The 25,240-nt window shown below is 47.3% G+C and overlaps 1 protein-coding gene across 3 annotated transcripts; it reads left to right on the top strand.

The window, feature by feature from the left end:
* Positions 1-1,508: 1,508 nt before the first annotated feature.
* On the top strand, positions 1,509-23,821 carry LOC144673262 (uncharacterized). Of its 3 annotated transcripts, XM_078535180.1 has the most exons (7): positions 1,509-1,562; positions 7,663-7,758; positions 15,967-16,062; positions 18,579-18,674; positions 20,404-20,489; positions 21,190-21,244; positions 23,623-23,821. In XM_078535180.1, exons 1-7 carry the CDS (start codon positions 1,526-1,528, stop codon positions 23,628-23,630), a joined length of 474 nt encoding a protein of 157 aa, XP_078391306.1. In that variant the 5' UTR covers positions 1,509-1,525; the 3' UTR covers positions 23,631-23,821. The 3 variants fall into 3 exon arrangements, with proteins under 3 accessions (XP_078391306.1, XP_078391305.1, XP_078391307.1); XM_078535179.1 differs by lacking the exon at positions 23,623-23,821 and having other exon boundaries at positions 21,190-21,375; XM_078535181.1 differs by lacking the exons at positions 15,967-16,062; positions 23,623-23,821 and having other exon boundaries at positions 21,190-21,375.
* Positions 23,822-25,240: the final 1,419 nt, after the last annotated feature.

The following is a 25,240-nucleotide window of genomic DNA, read 5'->3' as shown; positions in this document are numbered from 1 at the left end:
CTGCCCATCTCTCTAACCCCAGGACCTGCACCCCATCTATCCCCTGACATCACGTTGTTCCCCCCGCCCCCACACGGGCCTGCCCTCTGCCCCTCTCCCCCGCTCCCGGCCACACCTCCCCCCCTTCTGCTCCTAGAGCTGGACCTTACCTTGAAATTTCATATTTCCTCTATTTGCCTCTCGTCCAACGAAAGACTTGTTTCTCCCTGCATTTGCTGCTGATAGGCTCACTGGTGAAAAAATGCATGGAGGAGCCAGTCTGTGAATGGATGAGCAGCTCCACCGCATTGTTGACATCTGAGAAATTTGAAAGTCCAAGATGTTTGTCGGGCCGAGCCCAGAGGATCCGAGGTCTGTAATCCGGCCCGCGGGCCTCCAGCTGGGCAAGGCTTTTCTGCACCATCCTCCTTAGATATCACAAAGCATTCAAGTGTTGCAATGTCCACAATTCTTTGAGAATCTGCTCTGTACATACGGGCTCATTAATATGTGTCAGGTAGGGCAAGGGCCACAACACTGTTTGCTAACCTCTGTAAAACACTGTTATTTATACAAATAGGCTGATATTTAATGTAAACGTCATTGTTATTTGTCTGCATTGCTTCTATTTAGATGTAGTTTTTATTATAATTCTAATATTTATCGATTTGTGCATTGCAATCGTCAGTTACATATGTGTTTGTTTACATTTCCCCTTAACATTTAACTATGTTTCAATTCCAACCCGAAATTTAACTTTAAATTCCTTACTTTCAGCATTTAAATCAGTAAATATATTATTTTGTTCATCTAATGCATTACGAAAATACGGTTTACAGCAAGCACCCAATCTATTTATCAATTCAGTATTAGTTTATTCCAGGTTTACTGTATATTTTAGAGATGAAACAGACATAACAGAATCTGATTCGGAATCTAATTTCTCTTGAGGCTGAGATAGCTCAGGGTATTCCTCACTGATCATCGAGTGTCCCTCACCATCTGTACTCAGCTTTCACCTGGGGACTGAGATAGCCCAGGGTATCTCTCACTGACCATCGGGTGTCCCTCACCGACTGTACTCAGTGTTCACCTGGGGAATGTGATAATCAATGATATCTTTCAGTGAATATTCGCCGAGTTTCTTTTCGGTTGAGTTGATGCTGAGGCTATTGTTATTTTCTGTTAACTGAGTATGAATGGTTAATCTAGAATAGGGAATACTGTCTCTGAGCAGTGTGTGAGATGGGGAATTTGAGCTGTGAGACAGATGGACACCTGGTTCAGAGAAGTAGGAATGATTCCAAGCTGAATTTGCGAAATTTTCAAGCAGGGGATGAGTGAAAATGGGGTTATTGCTGCTTTGGGGTTTACAATTAATTCGCTGTGTAACTTGAACTATGTTTTATAATAACGTGAATCATATTTTGTCCCTCAGTCGCAGATTCGGCACTCACTGAACCATGTGCAAATCACACCGTCCTGGACCAGACCTGGAGGAGCATCGATTGTAAATGGACTGAGTGCACTGGCCAGTGGATGTGTGATGACAAACTTCAGGAAGGATGGTACCAATTTAAAAGGTAATGTGCAGGTATACATTCTGATAAACTAGGGAAACATATGAAAGTGAGTGCAGAAGCAACAAGTGGAGAGAGGCACAGATCATCTACAATATCACTGGGAAATAGAGAACAAAAGCAAATGAATTTGCCTTTTGTAGATAGCGGTTTGATACAACTGAGCGGATTGTTCGGTCATTTCCGACTCGAGCACATCGCTGTAGGTCAGGAGGCACATGCAGGCCAGTCCAGGTAAGCACGGCAGATTTCCTTCCGAAAGATGAACCAGATGAATTGTTCCGGCAATGCTCGTTGGCTTCACGGTTGCACAGTGACTGTGACTAGCTTTATATTCCAGATGAATTCTTTGCATTTAATTTAATAGCTGCAGTGATTGGACTTGAGCCTTTGTCCCGAGGACATGAGCCTGGCTCACTGGGTCACTCGTTTACTGATAATAGCACTGTGCCACAACCACCCCATAAGTGGAGAGTAGCACCATACAATCGCCAGGCAATTACCATCACCAATAAGACAGAATCTAACCTTCTGCCCTTGACACCCAAAGGCTTTACCATGGTTCAATCCCCCACTATAAGCTAACTGATTAAGTCCCCACTGAGCACCCTCCATACTCCACAATGGCAGTCCACAAGGCATTGTTCCACATCCACAAAGCACAAATCAGGAGTGTGATGGAATATTCTCCACTTGCCTGGATAAGTGCATCTCCAACAACTCAAGAAGATCAAGTCCATGCAGGACAAAGCAGCCCCGCTTGATTGGCACCTCATCCAGCACCGTAAACGTTCACTCTTTCCACCATCGACCGGCAGCGGCAGCAGTGTGACCATCTACAAGATGCACTGCGGAATCTTACCAAGGCACCTTAGACAGCACCATCCAAACGCACGGCCCCAAACACCTTGAAGGACAAGGGCAGCAGACACATGGGAAAACCGTCATCTAGACGTTTCCGTCCAACTCACTCAACATTCTGACTTGGAAATATATCGGCCGTTCCTTCACAGTCGCTCGGTCAATGCCCTATAACTCACACCCTAACAGCACTGTGGGTGTACCTACATCACATGGGATGCAGCGGTTCAAGCAGGCGGCTCAACACCACCTTCTTAAGAGCAATTAGGGATCGGCAATAATGCTGGTCAACGGTTCCCACATCTCAAAGTATTTTTTTAAAAACCTGGGACAAGGCTTCATCTCAAGTAATGTATCGATTACTGACACCACACTTTCATGATGGAGTCAAGGCGTTGAACAGGGAATAGAGGTGGTTCACCGGAATTGCTCCAGGATTTGGATGGATGAGAGGGAGGATTTGGGGGAGGGGGGTGCTGTGGATGGGATATGGGATGGGGTGGGGGATCTCCAGCTACAGGGGGAGAAACACGGATTGTTCTCGCTCGGGCAGAGAATGGGAACGGAGAGGTTTAGCAGATGTGTTCAAATACATGAATGGAGAGAATAGAGTAGAAAAGGGGAGATTGCTAACATTGCAAAAATAATCGGGAACCAGGAGATAGAGATTGAAAGTCATTGATATAAAAAACAAGTACAATGTGAATTTGAACCTCGTTATGATCTAGGATCCTCTCGGTGTCCCGTCTCCCTGCCCGCTCCCTGATTGGGAACACTCCCTCACCCCACGCGGCCCCTCGGCTTCGGCCAGGGAACCGTGGCCGCTCGCCGTCGGGAGGCCTCTCTCTCGGGGAGTTCTCTACATCGATGAAATCTCCCCGTCCCATTTACCTCGGACCACAGATCCCGCACAATCTCCTTCGTGGACCTGTTCCCATCCCTACTCCTTAGAGGACCTCTCACCGACCACTCTCCCTCGGGGACCTCTCTACATGAAAGACATCTCCCGATCCCCTGTACCTCGGGGACCTGACCCCGCAACCTCTCCTTCGTGGACCTCTTCCCGTCCCCACGCCCATGGGGTCCTCTCCTTTTCCCCTGTCCCTCGGGACCTCTACCCATCCTCTATCCCGCGAGGAACTGTATCCATCACCTCTCTCTTGGTGAACTGCCCCCCTCACCCCTCCATCGAGGACCTCTCCCCGTCCCATCTCCGACGTGAAACTCTCCCCATCCGCTCTCCCACGGTGACCACTCCCTATCCCCACTACCTCTGGGAACTCACCCTGTTTCCTCGCCCTCGGGCACCTCTCCCCACCCCATCTCCCTTGGGGACGTTTTCTCGTCCCCTCTTCCACGGGGAAATAACCCTGTCCCCTCTCACAAGGGGACCTCTCTGCTTTCTCTCTCCCTCAGTCACCTCTCCCTGATCCCTCTGCTGCGAGTACATCTCTCTGTCCCCTCTCCTTCGGGAAACTCTCCCTCTGCCCTATTCCTCTGGGTACTCTCCCTGTTAACTTTCCCTCGGGAACCTCTCACCCACGCCCTCGCTCTCGGGGACTTCGCCCTGTTCCATCTCGCTTGGGGACCTCTCCATATTCCCTACCCCTCGGGGAACTCTCTATTCCCTATCCATCGGGAACATCTGCCTGCCCTACTGCCTTTTCCCTCTCGATCAAGGACCGCAACCCATCCCTTCTCTCAAACTAACCTCCCTATGTTCCCTCATCATCGGGCACCTCTACGTCCCCAATCCCCATCCGGTACCTTTACCCTTCCCCACTCTCTGGGGGACCTCTCCCCATCCCCGCTCACTCTGGGAACTCTCCCCGCCCGATCTCCCATCGGAACCTCTCACTGTTCCCTCTCAGTTGGTGACCTCTCCCTGCTGCATATCCCTCGGGGAGCGCTCCCCATCCCTTCTCCACTGGGAGTATCTCCCTGTCCCCATTGCTTTTTCCCTCTCATTCGAGGACCTCTCCCCGCCCCTTCTCCTTCAGTGACCACACCTTTTTCCCTTCCCTCGGTGTCCATCCCTCTTCCCTCTCCCTCTGGGAAAACTCATGTTACCTCTCCCTCGTTTACCTCTCCCTGTTCCCTCTCCATCGGGGACCTACAACTCCCCTACAGGGAACTCTCCCCAGCCCCTCACCCCCGGTGACCACTCCACGTCCCCGCTCCCTCTGGGAACACTCCACGGCCCCACGCGTTCGGCGACTTCTCCCCGTCCCCACTCCCTCTGGTACATCTCCCTGATCCCTCTCCCTCGGGGACCTCTGCCTGTCCCTCTCCCATGTTTACCTCTCCACGTTCCCTCTCCGTCGTGGACCTCGCCCTTTCCCCTCTCCCATGGCGACCTCTCCCCCTCCCGACTCCCTATGGGAACTCTCACCGTCCCCTCTCACTCGGGGACCTCTTCCTTTCCTCGCTCCCTCGGTGTCATCTCGTCGTCCCCTCTTCATCGGGGAGATCTCCTAGTCTCCTCTCCGTCGAGGAACTCACCCTGTCCCCTCTCCCTCGGGGACCTGTCCCTGTCCCCGCTCCCTCGTTGACTTCTCCATGTCTCATCTTCCTCAGTGACGTCTCCCTGTTCCCTTTCCCTTCGCAACTCCCCCTGTCCCCGCTCCCTCGGTGACCTCTCCCTGTCCCCGCTCACTCGGTGACCTCTCCCTGTCCCCACTCCCTCGGGGAACTCTCCCTGTCACTCTTAGTTCTCGCTACATATGGGCCCCTAATTAGTTACACTGCGCATGTGCAGCTCGCTTCCCATTCAGCAGGTCTGTAGCTCGCTCCCAGTCTGTGTCATTCCTGGAATGGGAGATTTTCAGTTCAATGAGGTGGAACAGAAGGGGACTTGGATTAATGGGACAGATCTTTCAAAGAGCTTAGTTGGGACATGGTGGAACTAGTGGCCTCATTCTGAGCTGTGCATCCCTTAATCCTATGATTCTCTGATTGATGTTTCAGTTCTGGTGGATTGAAGATTCCGGACACACTCATCCCATTTGGCAGCTGTTCCACAACCTCTTCAGGCTGGTTAAATGGTGTGTTCAGACTTTATAATATCAGATTTACATTCACTGTCCAGCACTGTTCACATTGGTTCCATCCTTCAATATCTATAAACGTAATTTCAGGTTCACATCCCACCGTGGGACAGGGGGAAGTAACCAGGACAGTTTGTTTTACCTCGGGTGAAAATCGCTGCTTCTGGACCCGAGAGATAAAGATTAAAAACTGCAGCAGTTACTTCGTTTACGAGCTGAAGCCGGTGCCAGGATGTGATGCTGCTTATTGCACAGGTACATTGCTGTTTATAAATGACCCAGGAGGGTGGCTCTGGATGTGCCAGATCACTCACTGAAATAACAATGTTCCGCCTGCTCCTCATTGCTGCAAGAACCACAAGGAATAATGACCGGAAAAATAAATTAAACTTTTTAGCAGAACTATAGGGAACCGAATCAGACTCTGTTTCCATCACGGTCAATAAACAGCCCACCGCTTGATAAAGTCATAGGTTTTAGTGAGTGCGACAGGGGTAGAGAGGAGGGAAGAGGGAGATTGGTTTATGGAGGGATTAACGATGCTTAAATCCCAGGCAGCTGAACACACGCTTGTCAATGTTGGGGATCTGGAATTGGTGGAGTAGAGAGTAATTTGATGGTTGAGGGCCTCGTAGGAATATTATTGAGATGCGGTGTTGCGGCTGTGGTAGTGAACTGTGGACCATGTTCTTGGGGGTGCATGACCATCAAGAATTTCGGCACCAAAATAAGGGCCCGAATTTTCTGGTCTCAGAACCGTGTAACTTTGGGTGCAAATGGGGAAATGTGCGGGGACCCAGTGGAATTTCCGAAGCACACTCATGCCCGTGAGGATTAAAGTTATGATCGGCTGCTACCCGTTGCTGGGACTCTACGCAAAACTCTCTGGTAAAATCCAATAGAATATTCCATCTTCGGCAGGCGGGCGGCCTCGCTCCCGGGAGATACCCCAAAAAAATTCACTGGGGAAGCCCCTGGAAGTCCCCAGGTGAAGGCTGCACGGAAATTGCACAGGAAGTTTGAAATTACGCTGGACAATTAGCCAGCACCAGGAACAATCCTATTATCCGATTTAAGTTGAGGAGTTTGGATCGTTTTGACTCACGTAGTTGAATAATTACCCAGGAAAGATGCTCTTTTCTCGTAGCACTGACCCCCGCGCTGGACGCCTCCTCTTCCACCCTGACCCCGGATGCACTGTGATAAACTACTGACCACTGGATCACCTCCCCAAACCCCAACAGCACTCCCCCGACCATCTCCGCAGGCTCTGACTACCTTCCAAGCCTGACCAACAACGAAACCCCTGATTAAGGTCCCCATTCCCTACAACTGACTACCCCCACACACACCATCGAGTAAGCCACAATTACCTTCCCACCGTGGCTACACCCTCTCACCGTGTCCTCCCAAATCTCACGGCTAACCTCCCTATTTCCTGACTACACCCCCACCAGCCGCATGACAATCACCCCCATCTTCAGGCTACCCCCAGCTCCAACCCCAACAACTCGTCTGGAGAGCCACTGACCACTTCGCCTCTCAAAGGACCCCAGTCACCCACGCCCATCAAAGCCCCATTCCCCCCAGAACCTCCACACTCAGCCGAGCCCTCTTACAATCCAAACCCACCCCATTTACACATCCACCATCTACCGCACATCACACCTTACTCACTAACCTTCACCCAGGCTCCTTAAAGTGGATGGGGCATAAAAACGTGTCTGCCACACGCCAGCGAGTTCTGCAAAAAGGGGACGTCTCTTCAGTAGCTCTAACAGCGCAGGCCTGCACTGGAAGGTCTCCAGGTGGTGCGGCCATGCACATTTCTCCTCAGGCTGAGGGGGATGTAGTGCCTGAGGCGGGTGGGATGTACTGAGTAATGAGAGTGGGATGTCGTCATTCAGGGGAGTGGGATGTCGTGATTGAGGGGATTGAGACGCAGTGCCTGAGTGGAACAGGATGTAATGTTTTGCGGGGAGAGGAATGCAGTTACTGAGGGGAGTTGGCTGCATTGGCTGCAGGGAGAGGGATGCAATGCCTGAGGGGATTGTGTTTTACTAATTTGGGTATAGCGAGGAGTGACAGGAAATATCTAATGAATTGAATGATGTTCTTAACATAATTAACAAGTACATGCTCTCTTGAGGTGAGCTGCAGTCTGCAATCTCCCATGTCTCATTAAATCATTGCAGATCCAGGGACAACACCAACTCTGAAACCTGAGGAACAGTCGACTCCTGAATACAATGTCACTGCATCATCGAGCCCAACGGGATCTGCAATAACAGGTATCAGTCTGGAGGGAAATGTCTACACAAAATCCTCACACGTTTGACCTCTGAAATCTCACACTGAACGAACTGGAATGTACTGAGTGAGGGGAGCGGGATGCAGTGACTGAAGTGTGTCTGATGCAGTGACCGTGGAGAGTGAGATGCAGTGAATAAGGGGAGTGGGATACAGTGACTGAGGGATGTCGGAAGCAGTGACTGTGGGGAGCTGGATGTAGTGACTGAGGCGAGTGGGACGCCGTGAATGAGGGGACCTGGATGCAGTGAATGATAGGAGTGGGATGCAGTGACTGATAGAATGGGATAACGTGAATGGGGGGACCTTGATGCAGTGGCTGATGGAGTGTGATGGAGTTGTTTAGGGGAGTGTGATGCAAATGAGAGGTGTGAGATGCAGTGAATTAGGGGATTGAAATGTTTTTACTTAGTGGAGTGGATTGTGGTGCTTAGGCTGCGGCCAGTGTGTTATATTTTCTGAGAGGAGTGGGATTATTGAACGCAGGGAGTGGGATGTACAGAGTAGGGTGATGGAATTCTGTTACTCTCGGTGGTCATATTTATGAATGGGTGTAGTGTCGTGCTGTCTTCGAGACGATTGGTTCATCCTTAGATTGGCATCTGTGTTTTACTGAACACTAATATGCACTCTTCAGGTTTACGGTCACTCATGCGCTGATATCTGTTAATTTTCTGATGGGAGTGGGATGCAGTGATTGAAGGGATAGCGATACAGTGAGTGAAGGAATTGTGATGAAGTGACGGAGCAGAGTGGGATGTAGAGATTGAGGGGAGTGGGATGAAGTGACTGAAGGGATTATGATGCATTGACGGAGGAGCTTGGGATGCAGTGACGGAGAGGAGTGAGATACAGTGGCTGAGGGGAGTATTTTTCAGTGAATGAGGGGAATGTGTTTCAGTTACTGGGTTATAGCCAGGAGTGACAGAGTGACATCGGTTTCAGTCTGTTTAAATAATGAAGTGAATAATTTTCTAAACTTTCCAACCAAGTAAATGATATCTTGAGGTGATCTGCATTCTGCAATCTGTAAACCCTCCTTCCTTCATTGCATATCCAGGGACAAGAACAACTCCAGAATCTGAGGCGCAGACGACCGGAAAATCCAGTGTAACTGCATCAACGAGCCCAACCACATCTGAACTAGAAGGTACCAGTCTGGAGCGAATAATCTAAAGAAAATATTTACACATTTGATCTCCGAAATCTCATCCTGAACGAAGTGGTATGCAGTGACTGAAGGAAGTGGGATATGGTGACTGAGGGGAGTAGGGGCGTTGTTACAGAAGGAATTGGGATTTAGTGTTGGAGCGGATTGGGATGTACTGGTTGAGGTGAATGTGATACAGTGACTGAGGGGAGTATGATGTCGTGGCGGAGGGGAGTGCGATCCAGTGACTGAGGGGCATGTGATGCTGTAGCTGTGGAGGCTACGAGGTTGTGACTGAGGGTAGTGTGATGCAGTGACTGAGGGGCATAGGAGGCATTGACTGAGGCGTGTGGAAAGAAGTTACCAAGGGGAGTGGGATCTATTGACTGAGGGGAGTGGGATGTAGTGACTTAGGGGAGTGTGATGCAGTGACTGAGGGGAGTGTGATGCAGTGACTTAGGGGAGTGGGATGCAATTACTGAGGTGTGTGGGATGCAGTGATTGAGTGAAGTTGGATGCTGGGACTGAATGGAGTGAAATGTAGCGACTGAGGGAGTTAGAATGCAGGAACTGCGTAGAGTGGGATGCAACGATTGAGGGGGGAAGAATGCATGACTGAGGGGAGTGGGATGCAGTGATTGCAGGCAGCGGTATGCAGTGACTGAGTTGATTGGGAAGTTTTTACTGAGGGAAATGACTTTCAGTGGATAGTTCATTGGGCTGCATTGACTGAGGCCATTGTGCTGTATTGTCTGAGGAGAGTAGGATTATTGAACGCGGGGAGAGATGTGGAGACTGACGTGCTGGAATTCTGAGACTTTAGGTGGTCGCATTTATGAATCGGGGCAGTGTGGTGCTGTTGCCGAGCCGACTGGTTCACACTTAGATTGGCATCTGTGATTTATTGAACATTAGTATGAATTGCTTAATTCTCTGTCACTTCCGTGCTGACCTCTGTTTATATTGAGAGTAGTGGGATGCAGTGACGGAGGGCAGTGGGTTGTACTGGTTGAGGGGAGTGTGATACAGTTACAGAGCGGAGTGTGAGGCAGTGACTGAGGGGAGTGGTATGCAGTGACTTCGGGGAGTATGATGCCATGACTGAGGAGAGGGCGATGCAGGGACTGAGGGGAGTGTGATGCAGTGACTGAGGAGAGTGTGATGCAGTGGCTGTGGTCAGAAGGAGGCAGTGACTGAGGGGAGTGGGAAGCAGTGACTGAGTAGTGTACGAGGCACTGACTGAGGGGAGTTTCATGATGTTACAAAGGGGCGGGGATGTATTGACTGAGGGGTGTGGGATGCAATGACTGAGGGGTGTGGGATGCAGTGACTTAGTGGAGTTGGATGCTGGGACTGAGTGGATTGTAATGCAGCAGCTGAGGGAGCGGGATGCACTGATTGAGGGGAGTGGGATGCAATGACTTCGGGGAGTGGGATGCAATGGCCGATGGGTGTGGGATTCAGTGCCTGAGTGGATTTGCATGCTGGGACTCAGTGGAGTGGAATGCAGCGACTGAAGGAAGTAAGATGCAGGTACTGAGGGGAGTGTGATGCAGTGAGTGAGGGGAGTGTGATGCAGTGAGTGAGGGGAGTGTGATGCAGTGAGTGAGGGGAGTGGGATGCAGTGAGTGTGGGGAGTGGGATGCAGTGAGTGAGGGGTGTGGGATGCAGTGATTGTGGCGAGTGGGATGCAGTGACTGAGTAGAGTGGGATAAAGTGACTGAGGAGAGTGAGATGCAGTGGCTGAGGGCAGCGCGATGTACTGACTGAGGGGAGTGGGTTGCAGTTTCTTAGGGGAGTGGGATGCAATGACTGAGGGGTGTGAGATGCAGTAACTGATTGGAGTTTGATGCTGCGACTGAGTGGAGTGGAATGTAGCGACTGAGGCAAATAAGTTGCCGGGACTGCGGAGAGTGTGATGCAGCGATTGAGGGTGGTAGGATGCATGACCGAGGGGAGTGGGATGCAGCGACTGCGGGAAGCGGTATGCAGTGACTGAGTGGATTGGCATGTTTTTACTGCGGGGAATGACTTTCAGTGGATGAGATAATTGGGCTGCATTGACTGAGGCCAGTGTGCTGTATTGTCTGAGGAGAGTAGGGTTATTGAACGCGGGGATAGATGTAGAGACTGACGTGTTGGAATTCTGTGACCGTAGGTGGTCGCAATAATGAGTCGGGGCAGTGTGGTGCTGTCGCCGAACCGACTGGTTCACACTTAGATTGGCATCTGTGATTTATTGAACATTTGTATGAAGTGTTTAACTTTTCTGTCACTCACGTGCTGACCTCTGTTTATATTGACAGCAGTGGGATGCAGTGGCGGTAGGGAATGGAATGCAGTGGCTGCAGGGAGCGGGGTGCAGTGCCTGAGGAGAATTGGTTTCAGTCACTGGGGTATAGCCATGCATGAGATTGACATTGGCGTGATTCAGACAGAGGATCAAAAAATGTGTATCACTTTCTAAACATTACTACCAAGTACATCACCTCTTGAGGTGCTCTGCACTCTGCAATCTCCCATGTCTCCTTATCTCATTGCAGAACAAGGGACAACACCAACTCTGAAATCTGAGGAACAATCCACTCGTGAATATACTTTTACTGCATCATCCAGCCCAACAGCTTCTGAACTAACAGGTATCAGTCTGGAGGCAATATTCTACAGAAAATCTTCACACTTTTGATCTCTGAAATCTCACACTGACGGAACTGGAATGTAGTGCCTGAGAGGAGCGGGATGGAATGGTTGAAGGGTGTCTGATGCATTGACCGTGGGGAGTTGAATACCATGACTCGGGGGAGAGGGGTGCAGTGACTGAATTATGTGGCATTCCGTGACTGTGGGGAGTGTGATGCAATGACGGAGGGAATGGGGAAGCAGTGAATGACGGGATAATAAAGTAATGACTGAGAGTTATGGGATCTAGTGAATGAGAAGAGTGGGATGTCATGCCTGAGGGGAATGGAATGTCCTGACTGAGGGGAGGGGGTCCTAGTAACTGATGGGAGTTGGATCTCCTGACCGAGGGAAGTGGATTTTCATGACCGAGGGGAGTGGGATGTTATCATCGAGGTGCGTGTGTGGTAGTGGGATGCAGTGACTGAGGGGAGTGCGACTTAGTGACTTATGGGAGTGAGATTACTGATGGAGTGGTGTGGGATGTAGGGACTGAGGGGAGTGGGATGCAATGCTTGAGCGAAGTGGGATGTAGTGACTGAGGGGCATAGGAGGTAGTGAGTGAGGGAGTGGGACGCAGTTGCTGATGCGCGTGGGATGTAGTGACTGAGGGAAGAGGGATGTAGTGACTGAGGGGAGTGGGATGTAGTGAGTTAGGGGAGTGTGATGTCTTGATTGAGGATATTTAGATGCAGTGCCTGAGGGGAGCAGGATGCAATGACTGCGGGGAGCGGGAAGAATTTATTTTGGGGAGTGGGATGCATTGGCTGCGGGGAGTGGGATGCAGTGACTGAGGGGAGTGGGTTTTAGTAATTGGGCTATAGCCGGGGGTGACAGAGTATAAGTAATGAGTGGAATCATGTTCCAAACATTATTAACAAGTAAATGCTGTCTTGAGCTGATGTGCAGTCTGCAATCTCCTATATCTCCTTACTTCATTGCAGATCCAGGGACAACAGCAACTCCAAAATCTGAGGAACTGTCGATTCGAGAATCCACTGTCCCTGCATCATCTAGCCAAACAGGATCTGAAATGACAGGTGTCAGTCTGGAGGGAATATCCTCCAGAATATCTTCACACATATGCTCTTCGAAATGTTGTTTTGTGGGGAAGTGGGATTGAATTTTTGAGGGGAGTGGGAAGTTGAGACTGAGGAAATTGGGATATTTTTACTGAGTGTATTGAGATGCAGTGGATGATGGGATGGCGTGCATTGACTGAGGCCAGTTTGTTGTATTGTCTGAGGGGAATGGTATTATTGAGCGTGGGGAATGGTATGTAGAAATTGATGGGCTGCAATCCTGTGACTGTGGCTGGTCATATTTATGAATCTGGGCAGTCTGCTGCTGTCGCCGAGCCGAATGTTTCAGACTTAGCTTGGCATCTGTTTTTTACTGGACAGTAAAATCTACTGTTCAGGTTCTCTCTCACTCCTGCGCTGACGTCTGTTTATATTCATTTACTACATATCCAGGGTCTTCCACAATTCAGAAACCCGAAGATTCAACAACTGAAACATCCACTGAGAAATCACCTTGTAAACGTACTGGGCCTTTCACTGCAGGTATCTGTCTTGTGGGATTAAATCAATAACATTCTTTACCCAAAGTGCACTCCCCGAGAGGCACTCATTCTCAATAATACAAGAATTCTCCGACGAAAAATTGTCATTCCCCATCTCCAGTCTTCCTCTGAATTATCCCCTCAGGAGAGGGGAGTACAGTCCGGTCTTATGATCGATCTGTAAGTATCTGTGGAAATTATATATGCACTCTATGTGTTCCTTACTAACGATCGGTACAGGGTCAGCACGTTATAACAGGAGAGTTAGATTCTGACACTGTGTGCTGGAACTGAGGGTGTGGGATTTACACCACAGGAATAGGCCACTCTGACCAATTGGTCCACTCTGGGGGTCATTCTGCACACGACCATTCTGCATCCTCCTTCATCCAGCCCAATTCATCTGTTCTATTATCACTCATGAGTATAAAGTCATTTTTTAAAAAAATATATACTTATTGTAATTGACTATTTCATACTTTATCTTCATCTGAAACGCTCGGTCTCTCCCTTTGACCACCCAGTGTTTTTTTTTATCTCTGACTCTGTCTCTCTCTGCATCTATCAATCTGTCATTTTCTCTATATCGTTACCTTTCTACATTTCTCTATGTCTCTCTCTCCTATTATCAGCAACTTTACTTGTCAACCTGCAAATGTCCTATTTCCGTAGCAACTAGAATTTATGAGTTGTAGTGGCTGATGGAAACTCCATTCACGGCCTGAATGTATTCAAACGTAGTTACTGAGGTAACATGGATGTAGTGACTGAGGGGACTGGGATGTAGTGACTGAGGTGAGTGGAATGTCGTGACTGAGGGTATTGGGATGAAGTGACTGAGGCGACTGAGATGCTGTGATTGAGGAGAGTGGGATGTAGTAAATGAATGGAGTGGAATGCAGTGACTGAGAAGAGTGGGTTGTATTGACTGAGGGGAGTGGGATGTAGTGGCTGAGGGGAGTAGGATGCTGACTTTGTGAAGATTCGCAATGAGTCAGTTTGGGAAGTCGAATGTGTTTATTGAATTTGTAGCCTCTACTTAGTTCGCAGTCTGTGTTGACGGACGGAAGATTCATCAGATAGGTTATAAACACAGCTGCCTGACGTTCTCTGGACAGTTCTGGCAAATAAGGTTGAGCTGTTTAAGGGGATCACCATATTGCCCCTTTTCTCTCACCCTTTATTCCATATCGAGGGACATTGACAACTAAGGAACCTTAGGAACAACCTACCAGAGAATCCAGTGAGAGACTATCCTCTATCTCACCTTTGTCTCCAGACTTAGGTATCTGCTCTGTGGCGTTCTTTCTAAGCTGATCCTTCACTCATTGTGAGTCAACAATGACTCAGACACAGAGATTTATCCTATATCTTGCTGAGGGTGTGGGATGCCGTGACTGAAGTCTGTGTGATTTTGAGCAGAGTCACAGGGGTGAACTGATGAACTTTTAGCGCAATAATAACATGTTTATTAATATATATATATATATGTAATATATATATAATATATATGTATATATATAATATACATATACACACATACACACATATGATATATAAATAAATATATATACATATATATATATTTATACATATATAGATTTGTAAGGATACCGCAAGATACAAAGCTATCCCATACTCTAATTTTCACAGTATGTTCACAGGCCATGTAAACTATGACACCCTGTGATCATGTAAACTATACCCTGGCATCAAGTGACAGATGCCACCTCAACCAGATGCTATGGATCTCTCATCAACTTCTCCCAGGCACCTTTCACACCAGGGCTTGCCCTGCTAACCACACTCTGTCTTTCATGTGAAGAATCCCATTCTCCACTATCCAAGACCTCAGCTTGGAATCTTCTCCCAAACTGGCGCTTTCTCTCGTTCACCTTCCACAATTCTTCAGCTGCGGGTTTCAAGCTCTCTTTCTGATGCTATTCTTCCCTGAGCCGCCACATGCATCCAAGCTGTCTTCCATGTGCTCTCTCTCACCGAATGAGCTATAACAGTGCAGTACCTTCACATGTCCTAGCAAAGAGATACAGACATTCAGCCATCTTTTCAGTCATTCTTGCCTCTTACAAGCCCTTCCGGCTTTAAGTCTGATTTATGCAGTTTTTGTCTCTTTAAATCTGAAGATTTGATACATTCGCTCTGCCCCTCCCCCTTAACTTCATTAACAGGACCCATTCCAGGTTCCTGCCCTTCCTTCGCCCACAAGGCCTGCTTGGACATTCCTTCTGTTCCACTGCCCTGGATGTTGCGGCCTTCACTTTAGAATTGGATTGTTTATCTGTCCCCTTTGCACCAGTCTCTCTGGCAGATACTTTCATCCAATTTTAGCTTGGGACTAACTATCTTCCCCTTTTATGTGACTTCTGCTTGGCAAGTGGCTCACAAACAATCTGGTGCAGTTTTTCTTCTGCTTGTGTCTGGGGGAGTGACCTGCGTCTCTGGGCCACTGTTGCTGGGCAATAGCACGGTTTTTATCTGCTCTTGTGTTTGCTTAGCTTATTAAGTCATATACTTTCAATAGGAATGAGAGCACCATTTTAAAGTGAAACTGAAACTCAACTTGACATTTCCTAACACTCAAAATCAGAAATACAAATGAAACTTAAACTTTAAAACTGACATCCACTCCTAACACCTACAAATACCACTCTAAGCTACTTAAACTATCTTTATGTCATAAAATGGGTGACGGTCACTGAAGCTTCATGTTAAATGGTTGAAATTTCCAGGTGTCCACAGTCCTCCTTCCCACATCGCCCTCCTCCTTTATTGCAGATGCCGGGACTTCCCCACCTCTGGAACCCGAGGAACAATCGACAAGTGAATTCGTTGATATTTCAGCCTCTATTTCAGCGAAGACTTCAAGTACAGGTATCTGCAACGTGGGGTTGATTCTAAACTGATCCTTCACTTGTTTGGCTCTAGGAGGATGCAATCCAAGGGTTTATTCTATATCTAATAGAGGGAACTTGATGTAGTCTCAGTGGGCAATGGTATGCAATTTTTCATTAAAGTAGGATGTGGTGATTGTGGGAGTGGGGTGCATCCTCTCAGCAGAGTGGGGTATGGTGACAGAGGGGAATGGGATTTTGTGACTGAGCGGAGTGAGATGTAATGACTGAACGCAGGTCGATCCAGTGACTGAGGGGATTGGTCTGATCCAATGTGACTGAGTGGAAAGGGACATAGTGACTGAGCGGAGTGGGACACAATGAGTGAGGGGAGTGGGATTTAATTACTGAAGGAGCTGGGATGCAGTAAGTGAGGGGATTGGGATTGGCTGAGTGACTGGAATGGGAGCGAGTGACCTGGCAATGGGATATAGCGACTAATAAGATTGGGATGGAGTCAGTGAGGGGAATGTAATTGAGCGACTGAGGGGCAAAGGATGTAGTGTGTGAGGGGAGTGAGTGTTGTGACTGAAGTGAGTGATGTGTTGTGACTGATGTGAGTAGGATGTTGTGACTGAGCAGAGTGCGATCTTTTGACTGAGCGGAGTGGGATGTAACGAACGAGGGAGTGTGAGCTAGTGGCTGAGGGGAGTGGGGTTTTGTGACTGAGCGGAGTGGGATGTAACGAATAAGGGAGTGTGAGGTAGTGACTGAGGGGAGTGGCGTTTTGTGACTGAGCGGATTGGGATGCAGCGACTGAGCGGTGGAATCCTAATTTGGATTTTCCCCAATTTTACATCACATTCTCGCCACTTGCAATCTGCTCTCTCTTTAACCGTGCTTTATGCAGCTTTTGACTCTGTATATCTGAAGCATGTTGCATTTCACTCTTCCCCTCACTCTTAACTTAATTAACATGACCTGCTTGAGACTTTCTCCTGTTCCACACCCATAGATTTCATGGTATTTTCTTCAGTTTGGGACTGGTTATCTGTCACCTTTGCTCTAATCTCTCTGGCAGATACTTTGCACCAAATTTAGCTTGGGACTAGCTATCTGGCACTTTTCCGTGGCTTCATTTGGCAACATTCTTGAAAGCCAGCAGACCTCCAACAGCTTCCCACACAAGCTGCTGTCTTTCTTACTCCGTGTGTGACTGTGAGATATACGTGCCTGACTAGACCCCTGTTGCTGGGCAACAGCACTATTTTATTATAAACTTGTGTTTGCTTAATTAATAAGTTGCAAACACTCATTAGATATGAAGAACTTTTTAAAACTGAAACCAAAATCCATGTTGACCTCTCTCATCAAACAAGTACAGAAATGCAAAACAAGCTTAGACTTTAATATATGTACTAAGATGTGTGACGTTTACTGAAGCTTCATGTCAAACAGGTGAAATTTCCTTTTTCCCCAACTCCTCGCTCCCTCATCTCCCTCCTCCGTTATAGCAGATCCAGGGGCCTTACTAACTCCAGAACCAACAGAACAATCGACGACAGAATCCGTTGATATTTCTCCCTCTGTATCAGCAAAGACTTCAGGTATCTGCACAGTGGGGTTGTTTCAAAATGGATTGTTCACTTAATTCCTTCTTCATATCACACTTGTTCCTAAGTGGACTCTTTGTCCCCGGAGTGAGCTCACTCACATGGCCCCATTGAAAAAATATATATCAGAGCGATTAATGGGGCCAGAACGTGCAAGTGTGAATGCAGGACTCGTTCTCAATCAAATGCAATATTCAATCTCTTATAAACGGGATGTGAAAGATTGCAAGAGGAAAATGATATGTAATATTCCATTAAACTAGACTGCAGTGACTGAGGGAGTGGGTTGTAATATCTTAGCAGAATGGAATGTGGTGACTGAGTGGACTAGTATTTAGTGTTTAAAGTTGTAGTCACTAAGGGCAGTGTGATGTAGTGACTTAGTGGAGTGAGATGTAGTGACTTAGTGGAGCAATGACTGACAGGATTAGTAATGTAGTGAAGGAGATGACTGGGATGCAGTGACTGAGTGGAGTGTGATGTAATGATTCCGGGGGTGGGACGCACTGACTAAGGGCTGTGGGTTGGAACTACTGAGGGGGCGGGTTGCAATGACTGAGCGGAGTGAGATGGAGTGAGTGAGGGGAGCGGAAAGCAATCCGTGAGGGGAATGGGAAGTAGTCAATGAGGGGAGTAGGACTTAGTGACTGAGGGGAGAGAGTTGTCGTGACTGAGGGGAGTGGGGTAGAGCGAATGAGGGGAGAAAGCTCTAATGAATGGAGGGAGTGGGATATAGTGAGTGAGGTCAATGGGGCGCAGCGACTGAGGGGACTGGGAGTTAGTGACTGGGGTAAAATCAGGTGTGACAGAGCAGAGTAACATTTGTGTATTCCAAATTATATAATTATGAATTGAAACATTTTCTAAACTTTGCTACCAGTAGCATGGTCTCTTGGGCTGACAAGTGCTCTGCTATCTCCCATCTCTCCTTGCTTCATTTCAGATCCAGGAAAAACACCAACTCCGGAATCTGAGGAATACTCGACTCGAAAATCTACTCTCCCTGAATCATCCAGCAAGAAAGGATGTGAAATATCAGGTAGCAGTCTGGAGATGATATTCTGCAGAAAATCTTCACAAAATGTGTTCGCTGCAAACTGATACTGCAGATTGTGGGATGTGCTGACTGATGGGAGTGGGATGATGTGACTGAGGGGAGTGGCATGTAGTCAGTGGGGGCAGTGTGATTTATAGACTGAAGGGAGTGGTATGTAGTCAGTGAGGGTAATTGGATGCGTTGCCTCAGGGCGAAGTATGTAGTGACTGAGTCGAGTGGGACACGGGCTGAAGAGAGTTGTATGCACAGCCTTTAGGGAGCGGGATGCAGTGACTGAGGGGAGTGGTGCGCAGTGCGTGAGGGGAACGGGACGTAGTGACTGATGGGTGTTGAACGTAGTCAGTTTGGGGAGTGGGATGCAGTGAATATGGGCAGTTGGACGCAGTGAGTCAGCACATTGGAATTTAGTGATTGAGGGTATTTTGTATAATTAGCCTAATCCAGCCCCTTTTCTCTCTTCCTCCATTTTCCAGTCACATATCTTCACTCTCACACTTGTTTCTCTCACTCTGTGATCTCTTATCGCTTAGTTCAGTTGTTTGTCGCTTGTTCCTTCACTCCTGTTCCCCGCTCCATGCTGAAGTTTTAGTTTTGCTGGTTTATCTGAGAATTTGGAGAGTTTGGACCTGGCGAATTCATTTCTCAGTTGAAATGTAGAAGATTCTGCAGCTGAGGACTTCTGACGAATCCCTTGGTGAGTAATGTTACAGAATGATTCGCTGTGGTGAAGCAGTGAAATCAGGTTAAATAGGAAGTGAGGATGTCCAGAATAGAAGATCAGAAGTCATAGGAGCAGAAGTAAACCATTCTATCCTTCGAGCCTGTTCCACCAAACAATACGATCGTGGCTGATCTTGGGATTTACCTGAACTTTCCTGCCCGCTCCTCATATCCATTGATATCTTGAGACACAAAAACTTTGTCTAACTCTGGATTAGAAATATTTTTAGAAAGCCATTCCTTGCACTGACTAAGCATTCCGAATAGCTGTCAAACCCCTGTCTTTCTGGAATGTCCCTTTAGGGAAGGAAATCTGCCATCCCTCCCAGCTCTGGATGCTATGTGACTCCAGTTCCACAGCAATGTGACTGACTCCTAACTGTCCTCTGGTATGGCCCAGGCAACCACTCAGTTGCGTGAGGCCGCTTGAGAATGGAGAGCACACGCACTGCATCGCTTCAAAAAGGCGCCTGCTCACCACCTTCTCAAGGTCAGTTATGGGTGGATTGTAAATGCTGGCCTAGCCCGCGATGCAGACACAAAACAAATTAAAATAAAACAAAGCAGCCTATTCGCTTTGTGTGAAATCGATGGAAACACGGCCTGCAGCTTTGTAAACATTTACTGAGATTCTAACTCAATTTTCTGTCTCTGTGTCACTTGTGGCTTCATCTTTCTGTCTGCCTCTCCCTCCCTATCCCTTTCTCATTCTCTATGACAAGACGTAAACATGGGATGAAAATGATATAAGAGGTAACAAGGGGCTGACATTGAAGAGTAAGTAAAGCGAATGATAATAAGGAAATCATAGAATTGAGATAAGATGGAGTGAGATGAAGAGATATATGGAGAGGGAAAACGGTAAAAGGGGATGATAAAGAGGATTAGAGGAAGCAGATCTTAAACGGAAGTGATTTTTCTAAATACAAATTGTGCCTTATGTGAAATTCAGGGTATGTTTAACCAGCTGATGTTGTGACTGTTGTGTTAGATACTAAGTTCAAGACGATTCGCGTGAAGGTCACTTCAGTACGAGGGCTCAATGAAGAGAGAGCGAGGGACATCATTATGGATCGGGTGAGAGAATGCACTGTACTCAGGACAAACATGACATAAACCGGATCCTTCCTTTCACACTCTGCATCCACTGATCTGGAGCTCCCCCCTCAGATTACTGTTCCAATTTACACTCTGTTTATTCTACTGCCCATTGATCAGAAACTGAACTGAACTCGCCAAGAAATACTGTGGCTACAAGAGTCGTTCAGAGGCTGGGAATTGTGCGGCGAGCAACACACCTCCTGACCAATCCAAAAACCTGTACACCATGTACAAGGCACATGTCAGGAGTGTGAGGGAATTCTCCCCACTTACCTAGGTGAGTGCAGCTCCCACAACACTCAAGAAGCTTGACACCGTTCAGGACAGAGCAGCCCCTTTTGATTGCCCCAACCCACAACCCCCACACCAGCCACAATCATTCACTCCCTCCACCACTGACACACAGTAGCAGTAGTGTGTACCATCTACAAGATACACTGCATGATTTCACCGAGGCTCCTTAGACAGCATCTTCCAAACGCACGACCGCCAGCATCTGGAAGGACAACGGCAGTAGATACAAGGGAAAACCACCACCTGGAAGCCCACAACACACGAATGAATTTTAAAGATTAGTTATTTCTCATTATCAATCCACTTCATTCACATCCAATCATCTTGGCCAATCCCTCCCTTGATTGTGTCACTCACCCATCATTTCTTCTCTTTGCGGCAGCTCCAGAAGGATCAATGTCTAGTCGGCTTGAAGCGCGAAGACATTCAGTGCTCAGGTGTGGACCCTCCAGAACCGTGAAAGAGATGGAAAGTGTCACCGAGCAGCCGTGATCCTATCTCTGTGTGCTGTATTCGCTCGCTCGATGACGGCTCTGCTTTACCGTCAGCATCTTTAACGCAATGAATCTGTCAGCAAAGTGATCATATACTAGTCGTGCGTGATTCTGGTACTGCTATTGATTCAGCTCCATACTGCAGGAGTGGGGGAGCTTTCAACCATTGCTTTGTTAAATATAGAATTAGGCCCCTCTTTTAGATCAGTGACCTCTGGCCAGCCTGAAGCCAGGCTGGCCCTCCAGTTTCGACCTCTTTCAGGATTAATGTGATCTCCTGTTTAATGAAGGTTTTCGATTAAAGATCTCCAAATTTGTACAGACCCTAAAGTTTCATGGAACTGTCGACACTGAGAATGGGCACAGGGACAACAGATAGTCCTTTGTTGAAGGACAGCCTCTGGGAAGTTACGATGTTCTTATTCATTGTTTCTTTAGAATTGGGGAATAATTTAGTGCTGGGCTTTGCAGAATCAAATATAGGCTCACAAGTCAAGATTATATTGAATGTAAGAGTAAATTAGTTTGATAATAGCTGTGTTAGATCTGCTGTATAAATTTACTATGATGTTGGTGTGACAGAAGAAAATGTAAGGGGAGCAGCTGAATTAAGTGAAGTGACTGATAAGAGGTGGATTCCTTGGACGGAATTATATTCATGACGTAGTGAAAAGTAATGTTTTTTTTTCTACATTTTCACTGACGGCCATCAATAGAAATGTTGTGAAATGACGCATTGACCTTAATGAGTAATCCTTTCAAACTGCACAGGTCAGCAAGCTGGGGTTCCATTGATGGGCAATCAGACAAGGACGTCTCTCAGCTGGAAAGGCATCAATAAAGTTGCAGAATGCAAAGAGCATTCCAATTCCAATGGTTTGAGTGTCTGAATATTCAACTTACAACTGGAACACATTTGCATCACTGATAACCCACTGTGATGTGAAATTTGTTTGATTTGAAACTTTGTGTGTAATTGCTACTGCTTGAGTTATGTGCTCAATAAATTTCTGAACGCTTAACATGAACGTTTTAGGAAGCTCTTTCAACTTTTACTGGAATGGCTGGATCACCTGACACCTTTCTTCTCTCCCTTTCTCTTTAACGGCTGCTCACTGAGTGGCGAGGGTCACTATCAGGAAGGTATGGGAGTGTGAGTGATGAGTTGGTTCCAAATTCCCAGCCCCCAGAGTCAAAGCCTCTTCTCAAAATCTTTTCACTGTCTTGTGATTAAAGTGATACAACCCCACCCTCTGCTGGACGATGACTGCCTCTACAGGCGCTGCTCTTAGCCCATCTCAGAGAAGTTAATTTACTGCATGGCTGCATTTGGAAACAGATTGATGAAGTGTGAATATTGAACAATGTTGAAAGGCATTGAAGTTTGCAGCGGGGTGCTAAGTTCACTCGGGTGGTGCATTTGCTACTTTACCACGTGACCCTTTGCACGAACTCTCTCCTCATTCCCCACTGGAGTTATGGGCTGGAGATGGTAGTTGGGGATTATTTCAGACAACGATGTGCACTTTTGGTTAAATTATCAGGCTCTAATCCCGTTCAGTATGGAAGTAGGTAAACGTTGCTGTACTCAGTTATTCCTTTGCAATACATTGGCAATGTTTGACCCGACACATTGGATCTTGGTAAAGGTTTTCATTAAAAATGTCTTCATGGTAATTTTCTCAATTTCTCTCACATTTTTTGTCAATAGAAAATATATTGAAAAAAATACAGAGTTAGGGAAAAAAAATTGTTGTTATCTTTAATTTCATAAGAATCCTCCAGTGGTGAACATGGTACATCCCATCCCACCATCTCCCTGGTATATCTCACTCTTCCCCAGTGAACCTGTAGTAGAATCAGCCTCACCCAGTCCCACTGGCGTGGATTTCCCTCTTCCTGTTCTTATTTACCTGCAGGCCGACGATGGCATTTAACCCCCCGCCCCCTCTACATCTAGGAAACTAATGTATGAGGGCCATAGAGTGAGACAGCTGACTCCAGGACTGAGATTAGACCGTGGCCCCTCCAGTGGCCATGAAGACGGATATTAGCTTGACACTTTCCGCATCGAGAAAGCGCCCTCCCCTCTTTTTTTACCAGAGTCATAGAATCCGCTCGCCCCTCTGCCAACAGAGCCAGAGGGAATGCCTCACTCTACATCCACAAGCGACAGGTGTCCCTCACTGACACGAGAGCGACAGGCCCCGTTCCCCCTCTGTTACCACAGTAATACCACCAGCCTCACTGTACTCGGGCCAGCAGAGCCCTCCCGGCTCTCTAACTATAGTCAAAGGCTCCACCAACCCCTCTGTTACCAGAGCATTAGGCGACAGCCCGGGGTCCGGACCAATCCCCATTCTGTCAAAAGAAAGGCAGCTCGCCGCCTTGCAGGTAGAAAGAAAACAAATGTTAAAATACTGGAAACTCTCAGTGATTCATTTCTTCAAAGGATCGAAAGCATCGAAAAATTGTAGAACAGGGATATTTCAGCACATTCTTCAAATGTTCCCTGAACTTAATCTGTGTCACAGAGTACATCCAACTCTATGTGCAGCAACTCAGGAGTTGCAGCATGAAGCCCAATTCCCGCACCTACTCACCCATCCATTGCGGAACAGGGATCATGTAAAACATCCGCCTCCATATAGAAAAAACCATTAGCATCGCCCACAACAGGATGAAATTGGCCGAGAAAACACACAGTATAATGATGTATTTCCTCCAACTCACCATTCCTGGGTCTCTGGGATTCTCCCTACTTCTGTGAGCCCGGACTCTCCTGCGGGCTCTGCTCTTCACTATAATGTGTCTGACTGTGAAAACCTTGAGCATCAGAATCAGGAAAAATGGAACACACCGTGTTAGAATGTGATGGAGCAATTCTATCGTTACCCAGGCCCTGGAGAGCTGAACCTCTAATGTCACAATACAAAACAAGGGTCTGTTTATCAGCAAATACCAATCTGATAACATAAAATACCAGAAAACATTCTTTAAAAAGCTCAGCACAGTCACGGTTCCCAGAACCCCAGCCGCGGTTTTCTCCCTGCAATATTAAATTCTCAGCTTCTGGCAACAAATGGCCACAAACCGATCAAAGTTGAAAGAGACGGTGTACCAGACAGAGCTGTCAGTGGATGCCTAAAGCAGGACGGCATGGATATTACACACACGCAAGGCCCATAGGAAATTAATGTATTCCCAATGAACAATCGGAATGTGTCTCAATATCAGGTCGAAAATAATAACCAGTAGATCTGCTGCTGCCATGGACACCAGGTAGCGACTGACACATTTAGAGAGGCGACAATTTCTACGTGTTAAGATCACAATCGTCAATACGTTTACTGCAAGGAACAGAGAAAACAGTGGAATTATGCAACGTGCTTAATTTAAAAAATATGTATGTTTTCCTGAAGGCGCTGAAATGTTCTGCTATGTTACTGCATCTAGGGACCTATTGAAAGTGCTGTAGAAGTCCTAATAAAGCGAAATGTCTGTTTTATGGTGGAAGACAGAATAGATTAAAGTTCATGCTGAAATTACGGAATTCGATGATAATCATAACCCTCATGTCTTTGCTTACCTGTACTGGTTGAAAATAGTTGCAAACTCGAAACACTTCTAATGTTGATGGAGGAAAGTAATGCAGTTAAACATGGTTCATACAATTAATGTTCATATACAGTGATACTGAGGCAGCGACACCAATAATAGCGAGGTTGGGATAGTAACCGGCCTGATTAACCTGGAGCGTGCAATTCATCCAGTGTTCCAGTGCCATCCAATTATAATATGTAGAAACTTAATACAGCGCCGCTGATAATTTCCTGCTCATTGTTTCAAAATTTCAATCTAATGTTCTCAGATTCTAATCCATTGTTGTAACATTCCAATCTATCGTTTTCACATCCTGATCCATTGTAGGAAGATTCC

Source organism: Cetorhinus maximus, unplaced genomic scaffold (assembly GCF_964194155.1).
Source record: "Cetorhinus maximus unplaced genomic scaffold, sCetMax3.hap1.1 HAP1_SCAFFOLD_321, whole genome shotgun sequence".
NCBI classification, from domain to species: domain Eukaryota; kingdom Metazoa; phylum Chordata; class Chondrichthyes; order Lamniformes; family Cetorhinidae; genus Cetorhinus; species Cetorhinus maximus.
The sequence above is the reverse complement of the archived record's forward strand: the minus strand, read 5'-3'. Positions and strand labels throughout refer to the sequence as shown.

Coding starts and splice junctions, on each gene's coding strand:
- LOC144673262 (XM_078535179.1), top strand. CDS start 1,526: ATGACAAACTTCAGGAAGGATGGTACCAATTTAAAAG. Junction 7,759..15,966: donor AACGGGATCTGCAATAACAG/GTATCAGTCTGG, acceptor CCTTTATTGCAG/ATGCCGGGACTTCCCCACCT. Junction 18,675..20,403: donor GAAAGGATGTGAAATATCAG/GTAGCAGTCTGG, acceptor CTGTTGTGTTAG/ATACTAAGTTCAAGACGATT.